The following is a 22,072-nucleotide window of genomic DNA, read 5'->3' on the forward strand; positions in this document are numbered from 1 at the left end:
AAAAGATTGAATTTTTTAGATAAGGGAATTATAGCACATGACTGGGAATAATAATGGATTACTGCTATTCTTATTTAAAAAGATGATCAAGACCATACCAACAATTTCTACCTACATATCTATTTTCTTATGTTTGTTTTACACACACGTGTGAACATACATACACACACACACACACACACACACACACACACGTAGGATATCCTCAATGAAAATATGATAAACCAACAGGCAGTTACAGAAATTTTTTTTCTACCACAGACAATATACCTGGAATCACAAATTGACTGAAAGGTAAACAAAAAAAAAGAAATACAAGATTCCATCATAATTATTATTTGTTGATTACAAAAGTGCATCTTACTGAACAACATACAGACTTCAAAGCTATCTTTTCAAAAGATATTAATGCCTGTTACTGAGCAAAATATAGACTTCAAAGATCTCTCCCCCATGCATGTTAAAATTACACAAGATTCTCTAATAAATGCACAAAGATAATTTTGTTCAATTATCCTATGATGATCAACATCAATTGAGGCCTAAAATAGATGTATGTTTAACAAAGGTGCTTGCCATTGCTATAAATACTCGTTCAGAGGATTTTCTAGAAATGTAGAGTTCTAGATTACTCTTGAATAACAGTGTGTTGATTGTATGAGGCCTCCTTAATGAAGTACAAAATTATTTTTAAAAAGAAATAAAAAATCTTATGTGACTGCTTAAATCTAAGAACATAGGAATAACAAAAATTGTGAGAAATGCTCATTATTCAGACCATGGCATGTAGTTTGGCTGGGTAACTCATTGACTTAGTATATCACTACATATATTTTAAGATAGGCAGTGTTTTCAATGATCTCAAGTTATTCTACTCTAATAGAAAAATCCATCTTTTTTAACATCAATAATCTCTTGTGGATGCTGACTAGCTATTATATCACAAAAACACACAACATCCAAAAAAATCAAAATTCAGATAATCCAAAGAACAATGAAGAGATACACAGCAGGCATTAGTAGGGTACAGCATCCTACCAATGACAATTTGTTTGCAAGAAGTGATATAAAGGATATTATTCAAAATGTACAATATGATTAGAAAATTGTTTGGCCCCAATACATACTGAGAGATAATGGATAGTTTGAGTGATACACTGGTTTCTTTGGAGGGTTAAATGAATTAGAAGGCGGCTCTAGTACATTGGGTTTAAGTGCTATATGGGGGGATTAATATGAGAATATGAATCACAGAGGTTAAAAGATGTTGATGTAATGATGAAGGAAGTACAATAAAATTAGTGAGTTTGTGACTCCAATAAACTATTGAAATGCTAATGTTCTCTGTGGGAAGTCATGGTATATTTAATTTTTATTTCTATATGTGATGGATGACTTTATCTTGCTTAGTTTGCTAGATTAGCATTGTTCTCCAAATAAAAACGTGCAATACGTCTTCGGAAATCCAAAAGACTTGATGGAGTATCAGGGCTACAGATTCTATACAGGTGCCAAGCATTGTTAATGGCCACATCAATAATATAGCTTACCAAAATTGAATACCATTTTTTGCTTCTGATTCTTATTCTATACTTGGAAATATTTTGATCCATCTTGGCAACACCATACCTACATACTTCATACAGCTTAACTATTGATGGCTGATTTACTTGAACTTTTCTTTTTTCATCAACAGAATAGCTTACTTGGCTCATTGGTTCTATGCCTACCGCATTGGAACATAGATTGATGGAATTTTCATCATTCCAACGACACAAAATTATCTCTTCCTTTTCTTCTACTCTGAAATCAAATGATCCCCTTTTCATTTTTTTCATATTTTCTGCATTCATAAAAGGACATTTTTCAGTCCTATTATCACGGATTGCTCCTGTTGCCTTTACCCCTTTCTTCTTCAGAGCTGATATTAGTTTGATACTTGTGAAAAAGTTGTCAAAACATATATGATAAGGATGCTGTCCTCGCTCCAAGAGAACATCAGCAAAGTTCATTACTAATTTCCCACCTAAACCAAGATCATAATCTTTATCTTCTTTCAAAACTGGTTCACCTTGATAGGGTTCAAACCAAACTAAATAACCCTGGGAAGTTGCCCCACACCATATTTTATAACCAATTCTAATAGGTTTACCATTTAAGAATTGGTCACTATCAAAACATTCACACATAGATTTATCAAAGCAGTAGTATTCTTCTAAGGGAGCATGTAAGAGGAAATTTTTATTCATCTGATCTATAAGAGGTCTCAATTTTGTAAATTTGTCTGACTGATTTAGACAACTGTTATCTGCAAAATGGAGGTATGAAAATATTAATTCAAACCTTTCTCTTCTAATTGCATTGCTAACAAGACTCTGCTCCTTATCTGAACTTTCCCAATACATTCCTCTCTTAGGATGACAAATATATCCACTCAAAAGAAGAACACCAAAAACACATTTCATTTCCTGAACGGTAACTTCCAATGTGACATTTTTTTGAGAAGCATAATGATTTGTTTCATCAACAATTAACTTGAATGTTTCATCATCAAAAAATAATTCAAAGAAATCGACTGGATTTAGTTTTTCATTTTTGAGATTCAAAATTTCAGAATCCAATGCTGACCAGGTTGGAAAATTGGGCTGAATATCTCTTTTGATCCATTTCTTCTCTGTAATAGTAGTTACTTTCTGTTTCTTTCTAGCAGGATGTGACTTCACTTCATCTTCTTCATCAACATCAGAATCACCAGAGAATGTAAGACCTTGTAGCAATTCACTTACTCTTGCTTTGTCTTTTTTCCTATCTTTCCGTGTGATGTCACCTGCAGCATATTCCATTGATGAGATGTGCATTCTAGACCATAAGTCCCCAGGATTACGGTCTTTAAGAGTATTCAAAAATTCAATGTTTTTTTCAGCTTGTACAGGAGGACCAACTAGGATCTGAGGTGAGCAATCTCTAGAAAAGAAAAAAAGAGTACAAAACTTTGAAAACATAAATCTCAGAAACAAGGGAAACAAATATTCTTTGAAATAAGCTTCCTCCTCTCTGAGTAGACAGAATTCACCTTTCCCTGCACATTTCTGGAAGATGTATGGAGATGGAACAAAAGAATGAGGTTCACAATATTTGAATTTGATTTAGAAAGATGGGCCTTAAAAAATGCTTTGAAATGAAATGTTTGACAAAGTACTTTCTCAGTAGAGCTCCAAAAGGGAAACTGATGTAAAGGGATAGAGGCTAGCAACACTGGTTTTCAGAAACTTCAATTTACTTGTATCTCTGGCATTTAGCACAGTACCTGGCACAAAATAGGCATTTAATAAATGTTTTTTGACTGTTAACCATGCAAGCCAAGATAAAGATCAGTAAAATTAAGCCCTTTGATTTCCCCACGCAATCAATAATTCAAGGTGAAATAAACCCTCTTATAGGGGCGAATTGTCATCCCCTAACATATTTTTTCTGTAACTCATTCAACTTTGCCATTAAGCAGTTAGATGTTATACTACTTAGTACATATATACTTAATATTGATAATTCATTTTCTATGGTACCTTTGAGCAAAATATAGTTATCTCTTTTAATTACAGCTGTTTTTGCTGTTACCTTGAGATCATGATTATTTCCTCTGCCTTTTGTCCTTCTGAAGCGTAACAGATTTTTCTTTGGTATGTTATTTTAATCATATGCATCTTTTTTTATTTAAGTGGAATTTCTTGTAGTTTTTTAAAGTTTAATTTAATTTTTAGTTCTTAATTCTTACCCTCTTTCTCCCTATGCATTGAGAAAGTAAGAAAAACAAAACGTATTAAAAAATAATGTACTTATGGAAAAGTTTCCTACATTGGCTTCAATTTGCACTCCATTAACTCTCTAGCTGGAAGTGGATAGCATATATCATCATGAGTCCTCTGAAATCATGGCTGGGTCATTGTGTTGATGAAAATCCTTAGACTTTCAAAGTTGATTAAATTTTCAATATTATTACTATTATGTAAATTGCTCTCCTAGTTCTGCTCACTTTATTCTGCATCAGTTCATACATGTCTTTTCAGATTTTTCTTAAACTATCCCCTTTCTTTAATTCTTATAACACAATAGCAATTTCATCACATTCATATACCATATCTTGATTAGTATCTCTAATGGACAATTTCTAATTTTTTACTATCACAAAAAGTCCCTAGAAATTTTGTGTCCTTTTCCTTTTTGATATCTTTGGGTAATAGATGATGTAGTAATACTGCTATGACAAAGGGTGTGTGGAATAACAGCTTTTTGGGGGCCTAATTCCAAATTGTTCTCCAGAATGGTTGAACCAGTTCATAGTTCCAAGAGCAGTTTATTAGATCTAAAACCAGCATGTCATGTTTCTTTTTTTGTCAATTTAGCTGATTTGATGGGTGAGAAATAACACTGGAGACTTGGTTGAATTATCATTTCTCCAATTATTAGTGATTTAGCCCATTCTTCAAATAGCTACTGATAGTCTTTGATTTCTTTCTCTGAAAATTTCTTAATCCTTATAGCCTTTTAATAACTGAGGCATGAAAAGCTTTTAGTCTTAAATTTTTTATTCTATTCTATTTTTTCCTCTGTTTTCCTATTCTCTTAAAAAGAGGATTTTTGGTAAGAGGTGTGAATCGAGCAACAATGTTCTAGTGCTGGTGTAATCTGCTTATATTCCCATTTCTTTCTTCTCTTTTCCACACCCAAAAACCAATTACAGATTCTTATCTTTTAAGTTCCTCATTGAAATCTATCCTTCTTTAAACTTTGTTTTGCTGAATGCAAATCCCTCCTTTAATCTTCCTTTATTTTCCTCATTTCCTTTTAAATTTCCCCCCAATTTTTCAAATGATTGAAATATATTTCTGTATCCAATTTCTTATGTATATATATTCCTCTTTCCTTTGACCAAATGAGAAAAGTGAAATCTCAGGGTTAACCATTTCCTTACACCTTCCCTCACTGTTTTTATAGATTTCTATCGATAATTGTGAGATAATTTCCCCCAGCTTTCCTCTTCCTTTTTCATCTTTTGTGTATTTCTTTAATTTCTATTCAATTTAAGATCATCAAATATGACAAAACCACATTTCTAAGTCCATTTCCTACTTTAAAACCCTAAGTGATAATAATGATGATAAATTTCAGAAGGGACACATGTATCATCTCCCCATGTTATAATGTGATTAGTTTATTCTTGTTTAGTCCTTTATTTTTGCTAACTCATATTAATCTTTGTTCCTCTTGACTTGTGTATTTGTATTTAAATTTGTATTTTTACTGAGCTCTAATATTTTTTAAAATAAGCTTTTATTGATATTTTACATTTATTACATGACCATAGTTATCTCATGTGTCCTCTTTCTCCAATTTCTACAATGGAGCTATTTTTTATGATAGTATTTTTAGACAGATAAATTAGTAAAAATTATTAATATATTGGAAAAGTTCTAAAATAGTGGGTTACATCTCTGCACTTCTACCTCCACAAAAGGATAGGATGGGAGCATCTTCTCATATCTCTTCATTGAGTTTGTTAAATCTTTTTAATTTTTATTTATTTTTTGGTGGGTAACTGTGCTATTCATATTGTATATTTACCATGTATATTATTTTCTTGGCTCTGTATACTTCACCCAATTCTTCCACATTACTGGCACTTAACATCAGACATAATTTTTTTATAGCATAGTAATAATATTCTGCTACATTTATGTGTTTTTGTTTTTTGTTTTATGAGGCAATTGGGTTAAGTGACTTTCCCAGGGTCACAAAGCTAGTAAGTGTTAAGTGTCTGAGGCTGAATTTGAACGCAGGTCCTCCTGACTCTAAGGCTGGTGCTGTCCATTACATTTATGTATCACAAACTGTTTAGCCATTCCCCAAATGATAGGCACTTACTGTGTTTTGAAGTTTTAGTTTTCACAAAAAGTGAACCTATAAATATTCTGGAAATATAGGGACTTTTCTTATTAATAGTTTCCTTAGAGTCTAAGCCCAGTAATAGAGTCTTTGGTTCAAAGAGTACAGGACATTTTAGGTACTTTGTTTCCATAATACCAACTTGCTGTCCAGAGTGGTTGTACCATTTCACAGTTTCCCCAACAATGTATTAATGTGCCTACCTTCTCACTTTTTTTTAGTTTTTTTAATTCTATTTTTGGAAATTGCCAGGGTTAAAGACCCCAGTTTTTGGGATAAGAACTTACTGTTTGACAAAAATTGCTGGGAAAACTGGAAACTAATATGGCAGAAACTAGGCATTGATCCACACTTAACACCATACACCAAGATAAGGTCAAAATGGGTTCATGACCTATGCATAAAGAATGAAATTATTAATAAATTAGAGGAACACAGGATAGTTTACCTCTCAGACCTGTGGAAGGGGAAGGAATTTATGACCAAAGAAGAACTAGAGATCATTATTGATCACAAAATAGAAAATTTTGATTACATCAAATTAAAAAGCTTCTGTACAAACAAAAATAATGTAAACAAGATTAGAGGGGAAGCAACAAACTGGGAAAACATCTTCACAGTTAAAGGTTCTGATAAAGGCCTCATTTCCAAAATGTATAGAGAATTAACTCTAATTTATAAGAAACCAAGCCATTCTCCAACTGATAAATGGTCAAAGGATATGAACAGACAATTTTCAGACGATAAAATTGAAATCATTACTACTCATATGAAAGAGTGTTCTAAATCATTATTAATCAGAGAAATGCAAATTAAGACAACTCTGAGATACCACTACACACCTGTCAGATTGGCTAAGATGACAGGAAAAAATAATGATGATTGTTGGAGGGGATGCGGGAAAACTGGGACATTGATGCATTGTTGGTGGAGTTGTGAACGAATCCAACCATTCTGGAGAGTAGTTTGGAACTATGCTCAAAAAGTTATCAAACTGTGCATACCCTTTGATCCAACAGTGCTACTACTGGGATTATACCCCAAAGAGATCATAAAGAAGAGAAAGGGACCTGTATGTGCACGAATGTTTGTGGCAGCCCTCTTTGTAATGGCTAGAAACTGGAAACTGAATGGATGCCCATCGATTGGATAATGGCTGAATAAATTGTGGTATATGAATATTATGGAATATTATTGTTCTGTAAGAAATGAGGATGATTTCAGAAAGGCCTGGAGAGACTTACACGAACTGATGCTGAGTGAAATGAGCAGGACCAGGAGATCATTATATACTTCAACAACAGTACTATATGATGACCATTTCTGATGGACCTGGCTATCCTCAGCAATGAGATCAACCAAATCAGTTCCAATGGAGCAGTAATGAACTGAACCAGCTACGCCCAGAGAAAGAACTCTGGGTGATGACTAAAAACCATTACATTGAATTCCCTATCCCTATATTTTTGCCCACCTGCATTTTTGATTTGCTTCATGAGCTAATTGTACAATATTTCAGAATCTGATTCTTTTTGGACAGCAAAATAACGTTTTGGTCATGTATACTTATTGTGTATCTAATTTATATTTTAATATATTTAACATCTACTGGTCATCCTGCCATCTGGGGGAGGGGTGGGGATAAGAGGTGAAAAATTGGAACAAGAGGTTTGGCAATTGTTAATGCTGTAAAGTTACCCATACATATAACCTGTAAATAAAAGGCTATTAAATTAAAAAAAAAAAAAAAAAAAAAAAAAAAGGAAATTGCCAGGGTTTCAGGTGAAACCACAGAATTGTTTTGAATTGCATTTCCCTTATTAGGGAATTTTAAGTATTCTTTCATGTGATTTTGAATTTTTTACAATGCCTTTGTTCATATTCTTTCAACATTTCACATAGATATACACAAACATGTGTAAATTTAAATAACCTGAGCAATAATCAGTGTTCATGGCTAGGCCATGCCAATATAATAAAAACAACCATACAACTAAATTTAATCAGTACATCTAATGGTATTATCAATTATATCAATTATATTACTAAAGGGGTACTTCAGAAAACTTAATAAAATAATAACAAAATTTATCTAGAAAAACAAAAGATCTAAGATATCAACAGAAATGAAAACAAACAGGAATAAAGAGGGAATAGCTCTTCCAGACTTTAAACTATATTACAAAGCAACAGTCATTAAGGCCATCTGGTATTGATTCAAGAATAGGCAAATCAATGGAACTGATTTGGGGAATTCAGAAATAGAACTCAAAAGCCATTATTTAATAAAAATGGAAAAATCATTTATATAAACATATATTTAGTCGCTTTTCAGTCATGAACAACTTCTTTTTTCCCATTTATTTTACTTTGTTTTTAATTTATGGAATAAAATAAGCATTTCCATGATCCCATTAGGGATCTTCTTGGCAAAGATACTAGAGTGGTTTTTCATTTCCTTCTCCAGCTCATTTTATAGTTGAGAAAACTGAAGCAAGCAGAATTAAGTGACTTGCCCTGGGTCATACAGGTAGAAAGTGTCTAAGGATATAGTTGAAGGGTCTTCCTGAATCGAGACATGGCACCTTATCCTCTATACTACCTACCTACCTATTTGATAAACATTTCTGGGAAAACTAACGAATTCAATTAGAAATTAGGCTTAGATCAACATCTAACACTCCACAATGCATTCTAAATAGATAAGCAAAACATAAAAGATCAATGCTATCAAAAAATTAGAAGAGAAATAGATTACATACCTCTCATAGATATGAGTATGAGATGTATGCTTAAGCAACAGAGAGAGGCAAGACAATTACAAAAGATAAAACTGCCATTTCGAATAACTTGAAACTGAAAAGCTCCTGCAGACAATATTAATGCATATAAGAGAAAGAAAGTAATTCAATGAGGGAAAATTGTACCAGATTTCTCTGATGAGGGTTTTGTATCATAGATAGACAAATAGTTTATATTATATTATCATAATATTTAACATATTTAGTATATATAAATTATATAATTATAGAAAATGATATATATTTAATTTTCCTCTATGTAATTGATTTTTCCACCTTTATCAAATGAGTTACTGAAGTTCTATTGTTTCTAAATTTTCCTTGTCTAGTTTGTTTCATTAATTCATCTCTCTATTCTTTCACCAATACCAGTTGGTATTGATGACTTTTGCTTTATAATATAGGTTGAGGTCTAGAAGAGCTATTCCTTCTATGTTGCTGTTCTATTTTCCATTTCTGATGATATCCTACGTCTTTTGTCTTTCCAGATTAATTTTGTTATTATTTTATCAAATTCTGTAAAGTACCCTCTTGGTAATGTAAATGGTATAGTATTAAATGCATAAATCAATTTTAATAAATATGATCTTTTTTTTTTTTTATATTGGCATGGCCTAGCCATGAGAATAGAATATTGCTTCAGCTATTTAAATTTTTTATTTCTTTAAGGAGCACTCTGTAAGTGAATATATGCAAATCTTTTATGTGCTTTCGGAGGTGAATTCCCCAGATATTTTATGCATTTCTATTTATTAGAATGGAATTTCTCTTTCTATTACTATGTATGTGTATATGCATGTGTGTATGTATAAACCCTTACTACTGGTTTTTGAAGATTTATTTTGTAGCCTGTACCTTTGAAGAAGTTATTTTTACTTCTCTAAGATTTTCCAAGTAAAACATCATACTGCCCCCCCCCAAGAAAAACCCAAAACAAAAAAAACAAAACAACAACTCCAAAACCCACAAACAAAAAAAGAGATAAATCTATTTCCACTTTGGTTATCTTTATTGCTTGAATTTCTTTCTTGACTTATTGCTATTGTTAGCATTTCTAGAATTATTTTAAAAAGTTTGGAAAATGGGTATCCTTGTTTCATTCCCATATTTGTAGGAATAAGTCCTACAGCATCCCAGTTGCCTATGATTCTTGTTTGGTTATAGGCAGATGATTTTTATGATATAATTTTGAAGGTTCCTCTATGCCTATACTTTTTTGGGGTTTTAACATAAGCAAGTATTGTGCTTTGTTAGAGGTTTTTTCCTGTATCTATTAAGATGAAGTTTGGGATGTTTGGGTTTTTAAAAATGATTAGTGATGTTGACTAGTTTTCCTAATGTTGAACCATCTTTGCATTACTGGTATAAATTCCACCTGATCATCACAAATGATTTCTCAGATAAATAGTTAAATCTGTTTGGGGTTTTGTTTAAATTTTTTGAGTTAAGGATTATTAATTATATTAGTCTTATAATTTTTCCTGTGTTTTATTTTTTCCTGATTTAGGTATGAGAACTATGCTTGTCCCTTTAATGAATTCAGGTATAGTGATTTCCTAATCAATTTTTGAAAAGAATTTTTATTGTAAGGGTACTGACTATTCATTAAAAGTTTCAAAGAATTCTCATGTGAATCCAGTAGAAGTATAAGTTTTTCCCTTTGGTAGTTCTTTTACAACTAGATCTATTTCCTTTTATAAGGTTGAATTATTTGAGATCTCTCTGGCCTTTTGATCATTTGATTTACCTTCCATTTTTGAAGGTATTGTTTTATTTCTTTTGTATTTTTAGTTTTATTAGAATATAATTGGGATATTACATCCTAATTCTATTTCTTCTTTTTTAAAAAAATTTTATCTTGATCATTTGCTTTTTTATCGATTTGATGTTCTGCGCTCTTCTTTTTAGTCAGATTTGCTAATGGTTCATCAATTTTACTAGCCTTTTCAAAGAACCAGCTTTTAGTTTTATTTGTAATTTGTTTCTTGTTTCCAATTTCTTTTTTCTTTTCTAGTTTTTTAATATACCTTCTTTTGTGCTTATTTTAGGATTTTTTTATTTTCTAATTTTTAGCATATTCAATTCATTAATCCTCTTTTTTCTATTTAATCAACATATGATTATAAAATTATAATTTGGCCCAATGACTGCATTAGCTGCATCTTATGGTATGTTTTATCACTATCATTTTCTTTCTTTTTTATTATTTTTTTTTTTTTGCTGAGGCAACTGGGGTTAAATGACTTGCCCAGAATCATTGGGGTCTATATCTTATTTGTGGTCTCTGAACCAATTTCCATTTTAATTTTGTTATGATCTATCAATGCCCAAGATCAATTAAGGGTGAGTTAAATGGTTTTGTAATTTGTTTTATCTTCTTTTCTATTCTGGGTGTCCCTAGTTACCCAGGAGTGGATAACATTCAGCCTGTGAGCCACATAAGGTCAGAAAAATTATTTGCTAAGACTACTGCAGCCAAAGATGAGCTTCCCGTTGCTTGAGTTCCATAAGTTGAAAATTTTGTTTGACCCATGAAATATCCAAATGTCCCTTGGCAGAAAAAAAGTTCCTGTCCTAGACCATGGAGACAACTGAAATTGCTTTATCTTTGGCACATAATTTCCGTTTTGGAAAGATATGGGAAATCATGGGGATCAAAGGAAATGTCTAATCCTACAACTTGTATCTCTCGATCTAGGACAGCTTTGATCTTTTCATCAGAAATGCTTGGAATGAACTGTGCAAACCCTTTGATCCAGCAGTATCATTACTGAGTCTGTATCCCAAAGACATCATACAAGAGGGAAAAGAACCTATGTGCACAAAAATGTCTGTCAGAGTCCTTCAATTGGGGAATGGATCAAGTTATGGTATATGGAATATTATTGTTCTATATGATCAATCATCAGGATGATTTCAGAAAGACATATAAACACTGTACACAGCAACAGCAAGATTATACGATGATCAGCTGTGGTGAACTTGCCTCTTTTCAACAATGAGGTGATTCAAAGCAATTCCAATATACTGGGAATAGTTAAGTGCCATCTGCATCCAGAGAGAACTGTGGAGAGTGAATGTGAATCAAAGCATAGTATTTCACCTTTTTCAAGTTGTTGTTTATTTGTTCCATTTTTTTCCTTCTCATGGTTTTTCCCTTTTGATATGATTTTTCTTAATGCATATGGAAATATGTTTAGAAGAACTGCACATGTTTAACCTATATTGGATTGCATGCTGTCTTGAGGAAGGAGGTGGAAGAGAGGGAAGGGAGAAAAATTTAGAACACAAGATTTTGCTTGTAACAAGATGAATGTTAAAAACTATTTTTTTTGTTTGTTTTTTTTATTTGGAAATCTTGAATTTTAGCTATAATTTTCTGGAAGTTTTATTTTATGGTTTCTTTCAGTAGATGATGGGTAGCTTTTTAAAATTTCAACTCTGTCCTCTTTCTAAAAGTTTTGGGAGAGTTCCTTTTATGATTTCTTGAAATATTATGTCTATGGCTCTCCATCTGATACTGATTTTCACATAGTTGAAAGATTCTGAGATTTTTCCCTTAATCTGTTTTCCAGGTCAGTTCTTTTTACTATGAGATACCTTATATTTTCTTCTATTTTTCATTACCCTTTCTCCTTCATTTTAAAACTTATTGCTATCTAATGAAGTCATTAATTTCCATTTGGCCAACTTAAATTTTTAATGAGTTATTTTCTTCAGTGAGGCTTTGCACTTCTTATTCTAAATAGTTAATTCTCTTTTCAAATCTTTCTCCCATAGCTTTCATTCCTTTTCCCATTTTTCTTCTGGAATTCTTATTTAATTTTAAATGTTATTTTTTTTTATCTAAAAAATACTCTGGTTTTATTTTTTCCAAGAATTCTGATTAAACATGTACCTGAACTGAGTTTTTCTTTTAGGCTTTGCTTATAGATGATTGAAAATAATTTTCTTCTTCAGGTTTTGTGTTTTGAGTGACTCTGACACCAAAATATTCTTTAAGGAGGAATCCTTTTTTGTTTGCTAATTTTTCCAGCCTATTCTCTTCCTACTCCACAATTTATTAAGGCAGAGCTTTGCTTAAGTGTAATTCTAATCCAATCCAATAAACGTTAAGTGCCTACTATGTGCCAGGCAAAGTGCTAAGTGCTGATCATACAATTAATAAAAAGAAAGACAGTCCTTGCCTTCAAGGAACTTATAAGCTAATGGAAAAAGGCAAAATGCAAAAAAAGACAAGCAAGTTGGGTGGGGGAACTAGGAGATATCTAGTAGTGGCATCTTGTTCCATGAATCTTGTAAACAGGAAAAGCAGCAGATTTAGAGTGGAGTGGATCAAAAGATCCAGAATCTGTCCTCTATATTAAGAATGGTATTGGGAGAAATTTGGTACTTTACCTTCTAAGCTCTCTAGTCAGAAGGGCAAGAAGGTTGAGTGAGGTGGTATCAATTAAGACTATCACACTCATCTCTCCATAACTGCAACCTTAAACTTTGTCCCTGGAACTTACAATTCTGTAAGAGATGTTTCATCTTATTTTTCTGGGAACAGGGTCATGTTCTGGTCACTTCTAAACCACAGTACTATCCAGCTCCTCTTTACATGTTGGTTTCTCCTTGTTCTTTGCGAACAAAGGCCATGTTATTTGCCAATATTTGGATCCTCAGTACTTAGCACAGTGTTCAGCACACAGAAAAACACTTAAACTTTCAATCAATTTGATGCCTCTATTTTTTTTGTAGCAATAGAAAAAAAAAAAACAACAGATAATAGAATTTCCCTCTTTTATGTTGTATTACTATTGTTAACTTCCACATGTGATCTGGATCCCATCCCTTTCTGCTTCATGATGGACTTATTTTCCATATCTTTTATTCACAAAACACTTTTCTTATAAAAATCCTGTGGAGTAAGTAGTCCTCACATTATTATCCCCAGAGTTCAAATCTGATCTCAGATCCTTGGACCCAAGGCAAGTCCCTTAATCTCTATCTGCCTCAGTTTTCTCAACTACAAAATGGTATTAACACCAACTACTTCCTTTACCTTATTGTAAAGGTTGATTGAGATAATATTTGTAAACTGCTTAGCACAATGCCTGGAGCATAGAAGGCACTTAATAAATGCTTATTCCCCTTTGCTTCTTCTCATTAGTCCCTAATTTTGTACTATATCATCATAGGTTCACTTTTGTTAAATTCTACTTTATAAGTGTATGATATTTGTTGACTTTGAATATATTTTTATCCTACGTACTCTGTCTTCAACTAGTCTGGGATCTTAAGGATTGAGAATTGTATTCTCTATTGCTTTTTAATTTCCATATTAATTATTTACAGGATTTATTCCACAAATACTTTTTAAATATGTTCAATTTTACAAATATGAATTTCCCCATTGATTCCCCATTCCCCATTGATATGAATCAATCAATGAGCAAGCATTTATTAAGCATTTACTACATGCCAGACTGTCAACAAACACTTATTAAGTACTTATCTTGTGCCAGGCACTGTGCTAACCACTGGGCATATAAAGAAAATGCAATAATCCTTTCCCATCTCTGTGCTTACATATGTAATGTAAGGTGATGGTACATAATAAATGAATCAATATGTATAAGATAAATCCATAACAGATGGAAGGTAGACTTAAAGCATTTGCGAGGACTAAGAAGAGACTCCTGCATGATATTTGAGTTTTAAAGACAGACAAAAATTATAAAAGTTAAAGGTTAAGATGAGAGAAAGAATTCTAAGCATGAGAAAAGCCAACACAAAATTAATAGGGCCTATCTTGACTGTGCCATCCCATCACATTAAAGGCATTCTCTCATCACCCATGGTTCCATGAAGTTTACCTTACCTCCACCATTCCACACGTATCTAGATGCTTTCTCTAGTCACCCATATTTCCACAGCAGCTGCCTTAGCTCTCATCCATCCTCTCTACTTTCTAGTCACACCAGCTACCTCATGGCCTGGGACAACTCTATATTTAAACCTCTGTGACAAATGATAAACTCATTTCTCAATGACTGACTTGTTTCAATATCAGACTCAACTCATCCCAATGATTCTGAATTCCCATTTGCCATGGTTCAAACCTCATTCCTCAGTCCACTGATTCTTCTTTTATTCCCATCTTCCTCAATTCAAAGCTCCCAATCAGGAATTATGCCCCCAAAGTTATCAAACTGTGCATACCCTTTGATCCAGCAGTGCTACTACTGGACTTATACCCCAAAGAAATACTAAAGAAGGAGAAGAGACCTATTTGTGCCAAAATGTTTGTGGCAGCCCTTTTTGTGGTGGCTAGAAACTGGAAAATGAATGGATGCCCATCAATTGGAGAATGGTTGGGCAAATTGTGGTATATGAATGTTATGGAATATTATTGTTCTGTAAGAAATGACCAGCAGGATGAATACAGAGAGGCTTGGAGAGACTTATATGAACTGATGCTAAGTGAAATGAACAGAACCAGATTATATACTTCAACAACAATACTGTATGAGGATGTATTCTGATGGAAGTGGATTTCTTCAACAAAGAGAAGATATAACTCAGTTTCAATTGATCAATGATGGACACAATCAGCTAAACCCAGAGAAGGAATACTGGGAAATGAATGTAAACTATTTGCATTTTTGTTTTTCTTCCCAAGTTATTTTTGCCTTCTGAATCCAATTCTTCCTGTGCAACAAGAGAACTGTTTGGTTCTGCACACATATATTGTATCTAGTATATATTGTGACATATTTAACATGTATAGGACTGCTTGTGGAGAGAGGGAGGGGAAAAGTGGGAACAGAAGTGAGTGAAAGGGATAATGTAAAAATTACCCAGGTGTGGGTTCTGTCAATAAAAAGTTATAATTATTTAAAAAAAAATTTCAAAGCTCCCAACTTCCCAGTCTAAAGCTACATATAACCCTTCCAATGTACTATCTAGAATGCCTATTCCACAGGTAAAAATCTATATTTCATCTTAAATCTTTTCTTTTTCTATTCCCTCCATCTACCAGCACATGCTTGTCAAATGTAATGTTTTTTTCTCAATACTTGACTTCTCTCCTTCTTAGCCTCTTAATCTTGACGTTATTGATCTGCTTCTTCTCCTGGACACTCCTAACTTCTTTCCTAGCTCCAGTTTGAACCAGATGCCCTTGCAGACTTCCAAAACTAAACTGTCTATGCTTCCCCACCCACATCCCCAGAAACTTTCTCCCCTCCTAATTTCTCCTGTACTGTTGAGGGTATACCATTAACATCAGGTTCTCATCTGAGACAGAATTTCTATTTTCTCACTCTCACCCCTCTTACGCAATCAATTGACAAGGAAGGCCCGTCATTTCTACTTTCATAGAAACTCTCAGATATGCTTTCTCTTTTAACACTACAACCATTCTAATGCATGCTTTCATTATCTTTATTACCAGCAATACCCTTCCTCAAGTCTTTATCTACTCCTATATACCTGATAGGTAGTTACTGAGTGATAACTCAGCAGTCAAATAATCTCCCTAAAGTACAGATCTGACCCCTTTTTCCATAAATTCCAGTGACCTCCTACTGCTTCCAAGACCCAATGAAATCCTTTGTTTACCTCTTAAAGTCCTATCTAGCCTAGACTGACCTTTCCTGTCTTCCTTTTTTCCTCCATGTACTCTGTAGTCTATGACTCTGGTTTTTCTTTCCACACAACACCCCACCTCTCCACTCAGAACACTTTTATTGGCTCTCTCTTGTTAAGGGTGACTGTGATTCAAAAGGGCTACCCAACTAAAGAGTGGCAAGGGCAAGGGCAGAGCAGTTTTGTGTGATGCCGATACTCAAAACATCAAAGCCTCAAAAGTCCAGAGTTATGTGATAGAGCTTTTCCTTCCTCGTGTCAGGTTTCCATGGATCCTCATTCTTCACTGTAGGTTGAATACATTAGTGACAGAATATGACACAAGCTTATATGGGTATTATAATTTATTGTTTACGAAATGATTATAATGTATTAGCATCTGGAATGAGATTTCTTTTGCCATTTATTGAATAAGTGATTATTTTTACTATCTAAAAACATCATTATTGTATATAGTTAGAAAATAATAATTATAATCATGACAATGCTAATAGCATGTTATATACAATAGCAAATTATATATAAGCATATTATATATAGTATATTAAAATTTTCAATTCAATTTACAAATATTTCATTTTATTTTCAGAACTCTGAGAGGTAAATGATATAGTATTATTCCCAATAATCTATAAATATAGAAAATACTCATAGCAGCTCTCTTCTCATGGCAAAAAAACTTGGAAATTGAGTGGAGGCCTATCAATTGAGGAATAGCTAAATAAAATGTGGTATGTATTTGTGATGGAATATTATTCTTCTATGGAAAATGATTAGCAAGATGCTCTGGGGGGAAAAAACAAAACTAAACTAAACTAAACTTAAACAGATGGAAAATCCTCCATGAACTCAAAGCAAAGGGAAATGTACTATATACAAAGTAATAGCAATGTTCTGGAATGATCAGATGGAAATGACTTTGCTATTTTCAGTAATACAATATCCACGACTACTATGAAGGACTTAGAATGAAAAATTCTATTCACACCCAGAGAAGGAATTGAATGTATCTGAATTTAGATCAAAGCATTCTCCCTTTCTCTTTCTTTTTTTAAACTTAATTTTTTTGAGGATATTTATTTTCATTAGGATGAGAGAGTTATGTTTTCTTTCACAACTTGACTTTTATAGAAATATTTTGTATAATTTCACATGTGGTTTCTTACTTGTGGGTGGGGATAAGGGAGAGAACTTAGAACTCAACAATTTTAAAAACAAGTAACTATTTGGGGCAAGATATGAACTCAATTGTTCTTGAATCCAAAGCCATCTCTTTATCCATTTTGCCATTTAACTGTCTAAAAATATACAGGATGGGGGCTCAACTGTTAAAAGGGGGGGAGTATCTCTTCCCATAACAGAATTATTCCTTAAACCATGAGAGAATTTTAATGTAAATTAGGGTAGTCGGTTTGTCTCTGAAAATCTACATCTACCAGGGTGAGGATAAATCAAAATGAAAAGACAATGGTGTCAACATGCAACATTTGGGAAGATTAAGAAAACAACATACACATATACCTATATATGTTGCAAATACAGATATAAATAATATACAAAACATATTTAAGAAATGTCTTATGAAGCACTTCTCTCTACTAGGTCAAAAAGAAGTTGTGTTTTGTAGTTTATAAGAAATCTATAGAGAAGGCAGAGAGGGAAAACATGCTATGAAATGTCTTTGTCAGAACTGCTTTAAGTAACATGATATAAGGAAACTTCATGAAGAGACTTCCATTGTAGCATAACTAATGATGTTAGATCAAAACTATTGGGTGATAGAAAAAAAAGCCACATAAGTATGACCAAATATATGTCATGGAAAAAACATACATACACTTACACTTATTAACTGACAGAGACAGATAGAGTCAGAGAGTGAGCTCTTATCTGGCTTTGATATGCAAAGATGACCAACCATATACCAGGAAGAAACTTTAAGTGAAAGAATCATGGAGTAGCTTTCATTTGAAATTCTTGATGAAGTTTTTCCATTATCTAACAGATATTTAATTGTCTTGCCTACGTGTTTTATTTGCTTGCTTTACAACCTGTTGTTCACAAGATTCTTAACACTGGTAACCCAGAGAACATACCTTTTGAGTGCACTAGAAACTTCTTCCTGTGGCTCTGCTTCTTTAGAAATTTCTGGCTTTGGAAGCAACATTCCATCTTTAATCATAACCTCTCCAGCTGAAATAAACAAAACATCTAAATGTCACCAGTCCCCTATTCTAGGAGAAAGTTCCTTTCTGTACAAAAAAATCAATCCCCCCTAAAAGAGGGGGAGTAAGATGATTCAAATGAAACATCTGTGATGGGAATGCAGGACTTAAATGTGTCGCAGTATGGGGAAAGAGGAAGAGAAAGTAAAAAAGTACTAAAAAGAATAAAGAAGGCAGAAAGTATTTAGAAAGATCAGATAAGATGAAGTGGGAGAAGAGTTACACAAGGATATTTTTAAACAAGAAAGATTTTGACATTGAAGATGAAGATGTGGTTAGGATAGAGGAAGAAGAGTTAAGTGTGATTTTGAATTGGCCCATAGAATAAGGAACAAGTTCATTAGAAAAGGTTCTATGTAGAAAAAAAAGAGTAAAAAGATGAGAACAGAATGTGAATATGGATAAATTTGGGGTGACTAGGAAGCTCAGAGGATTAGGGAAGGTAGGAAACAGCGATAACAAATAAGGTTAGCAAGAGAGGATTATCAAAGATATGGAACAGTAATTGGTTACTAGCAAAGTCAGAGTTGGAGGGTTGGAGCATGGGGTGAAGTGATACCAATGGTCTTTCCTTACTTAACAAGTCAAGGTTCTTCAGCTCCACATTCCCACATGTATTCTTCTCAGCTGGGTCAAAACATTGCCAATCTTCTGAAACAAGGAATTGGTCATCTTCCTCAGTCTTCACTGATGTCTGAATTATGAAAAAAAAAATCAATCAATAAGTATTTATTAAGAGTCTATTTTGTGTCGGACTTTAAGCAACAAGGATACAAAAACAGAAATGAAAATGTACTTGTCTTCAAAGTGTTTTACAGTGGGTGTGGAAGTAACATATAGAGGTAAGTATATAAGGCAATATAGATAGGAAATATGAAGTAATTTCAGGAGGAGTGGAGGGAAAAGGAGGTCCTAACTTAATGGGGAAAAGGGAAGATCAGGAAATGTCTGCTATAGCACAGCTTTCTGAACTTTTTCCACTTGTGACCCCTTTTTGCCTGAGAAGTTTTTATGACTCTGGGTATATAGGCATATAAAATACACAAATCAAACATTTACAGATAATAAATAATAAAGAAATTTATTTTAAAGTAATTCTTTGGTATGCATATAATTTTATGATTTATTAAACACAAAAACAAATTTGCATACTAATGAGATGGATGTGCTTGTTTATTTTTGTATAAGAGAATGAAATCTTGGCAAAATATCTGATACCTTTTACTGATATCAAATTTTTTGTGATCCCTACATTCAGATACACAGTCCCACATGGGGTCACAACTCATAATTTAAGAAGCTTTGTCCTATAGGAAGTGATTGTACTGAACTTCAAAGAAAACTAGGAATTCAAAGGCAAGAAGGAATTCCAAGAATGGGAGAGGAAAGGAGTAGAAATTAGTACAAAGTCACCTACACAAACATTAGAATAAAAAGATAACTTACTAGTTTTTTGCAAATGAAACTAATCAATGAGAATTTACAAAGCTTTATCCAGTGCTGCTCTAGACTACAAAAAGCAATGGATTGGCCTAACATAAGAATGGTATATACAACTATTTTTGTTTTTCTTTACAAACCACAAATGTGTGTGTGGCACATAGCAAACTCTTATACATTAAGCCAAATTGGTGATTTTAATGAGTTTATCAGCTCCTTTGTTTTATAGATCTAAAGAAAGCATGTAACCATTCTACAGGGACAATCCAGATTCATTAGGAAAAGAAAGGTAAAAGGATCAGAGAGACTTCAAACTAGATGACAAGATGAAGGGCTAGACAAGGCAGAAAACAGTAATAGCAAACAAGTACAATAAGCAAGAGATAAAGACTATCAAAGATGTGGATACTGATTAGTGGCCAGAAGAAAAAGGAGCATTTCAGTGGGAAGTACAATCAAAAGTGCAAAGGCAGGGTTGGAGGTGCTGGGTGTCTGTTCATTATCTTTTATCATTTATCAATTGGGGAATTACTCAAATTCTTCCAAATATGAATCAGTTGCTTATACATGTTTTGGATATGAAACCTTTATCAGAGAAAGTTGCTTTTTAAAACAAAGTCTTTCTCACATCTCAGTTTTGCATGGCCACTCAATGACTAAGGGTTAAGGAAAGAACTGAGATAAAAGTTGGTCTCAGAGTTTCTTCCTAAAACAGAAAACAATTGCCATTTGCCCTCATTCTATGTGATCAAAACCCAAATAATGAGCAACAGAAGCTTGGGCTGGGTCCTATTATTTGTCATCCAGTGAAAACCAGAGTGATTAAGGTTTAAAGGCATAGTAAAGTAACTCCATTTGAATCATAAAGGGATTTTTTAAAGACTGTTTTTCCAGAGCTTTACTTCAAGAAATCATAAATGGAAATTGTACCGGACAAAAAATCAAGTTGTTTCTTTTTGAGAAAATAATAATAAAAATAAAATTAAATATAGGTTTTTTTTTTTAATCTAGTCTTGAAGCCCTAAGACATCTTATAAAATATAAGTGACCAAAAGTTATGTTCATTTGCTTAAGAGCACCCACATGTGGTACTTGAGCCAGAAAAAATATCTCATTGGACCACATGGGAGGAGGGAGGAAGAGGAAGAAAAAAAGGAAAAAGAGAATAGCAGCATTGCCCAACCTGGATTAGTGAGTTCCCAGAGGACAGCTGCTATTACTCACAGATTGCTATTCATCTTTCATTCTTGAAGAGGACCAACGACATCACAAAGCTGATCTTTTCACTTGAGAGTGAACTGACTTTAAGTGAGGCAGAACTGAACAAAGTCATCAGCATCACTCTCTCTGTTCTCCTCCAAACTTGTACTGCAAATCTTGGTTGTTTCAATCATTTAAAAAAAGTAGTTCAATTAATGTTCACATTTATAAAAAGGCAGCCAGTGCAGAAATCATGGTGGTCACTAGAGGCAAGGAAATACATTATGATAAAAGATGCTAAGAATGAAGAGCATAATGATTTGAACAGTCTAGATGATAGAATACTCAAATGGAAGTGGAACTTGTAAAACTGGGTATGGAATTGTGAGATTTGAGAGGTAGAGTTGTCTGTTTGGGCGTTGAAAATCCAATGAGATATTTTTTTCCTGTTGACTTTAAAGAATAATTTATCGATGACTTTTTACAAATTAAAAAAATTGCCATCATTTTCCATTTCCCTTTTTCCTTGCAATACAGTTCCTTCTGGTAACAAAATTATATAGATCGAACCACTGATCATTTTTGACATTATTACTCCATTCCTTCCCTATAGTGCACCATCTGTACTGGAAGGGAAATTTGTTTCATTATCAGTCCATTTGTTGTAACTAATGGTTCCATGTATTGATGATGGTGTGCTAACTGGTACACATCTCTTTTTTTCTTGGTGTTGTTAGGCCAAAATTAACACAGGCAGCAGAGAATCAATCCATACTTTGTTGCAACTCAGCCTCAGTGTCTGCACTGAGTACATAATCACCTGCAAACAAA

General features: G+C 33.2%; 1 protein-coding gene across 4 annotated transcripts in view; it reads right to left on the reverse strand.

The window, feature by feature from the left end:
• Positions 1-230: 230 nt before the first annotated feature.
• The window catches only part of PGBD1 (piggyBac transposable element derived 1), a 62,350-nt gene continuing 40,508 nt past the window's right edge, over positions 231-22,072 (reverse strand). For all 4 annotated transcript variants that reach the window (XM_031968428.1, XM_003770384.4, XM_023503898.2 and 1 more), the window contains exons 5-7: positions 19,178-19,295; positions 18,473-18,569; positions 231-2,964 (exon numbers count right to left, since the gene is read on the reverse strand). In XM_031968428.1, the coding sequence (XP_031824288.1) occupies positions 1,407-2,964; positions 18,473-18,569; positions 19,178-19,295 (1,773 nt within the window). In that variant the 3' untranslated portion in view covers positions 231-1,406. The remainder of the gene's footprint in view (positions 2,965-18,472; positions 18,570-19,177; positions 19,296-22,072) is intronic.

Source organism: Sarcophilus harrisii, chromosome 4, assembly GCF_902635505.1.
Source record: "Sarcophilus harrisii chromosome 4, mSarHar1.11, whole genome shotgun sequence".
In the NCBI taxonomy this organism is placed as follows: Eukaryota; Metazoa; Chordata; class Mammalia; order Dasyuromorphia; family Dasyuridae; genus Sarcophilus; species Sarcophilus harrisii.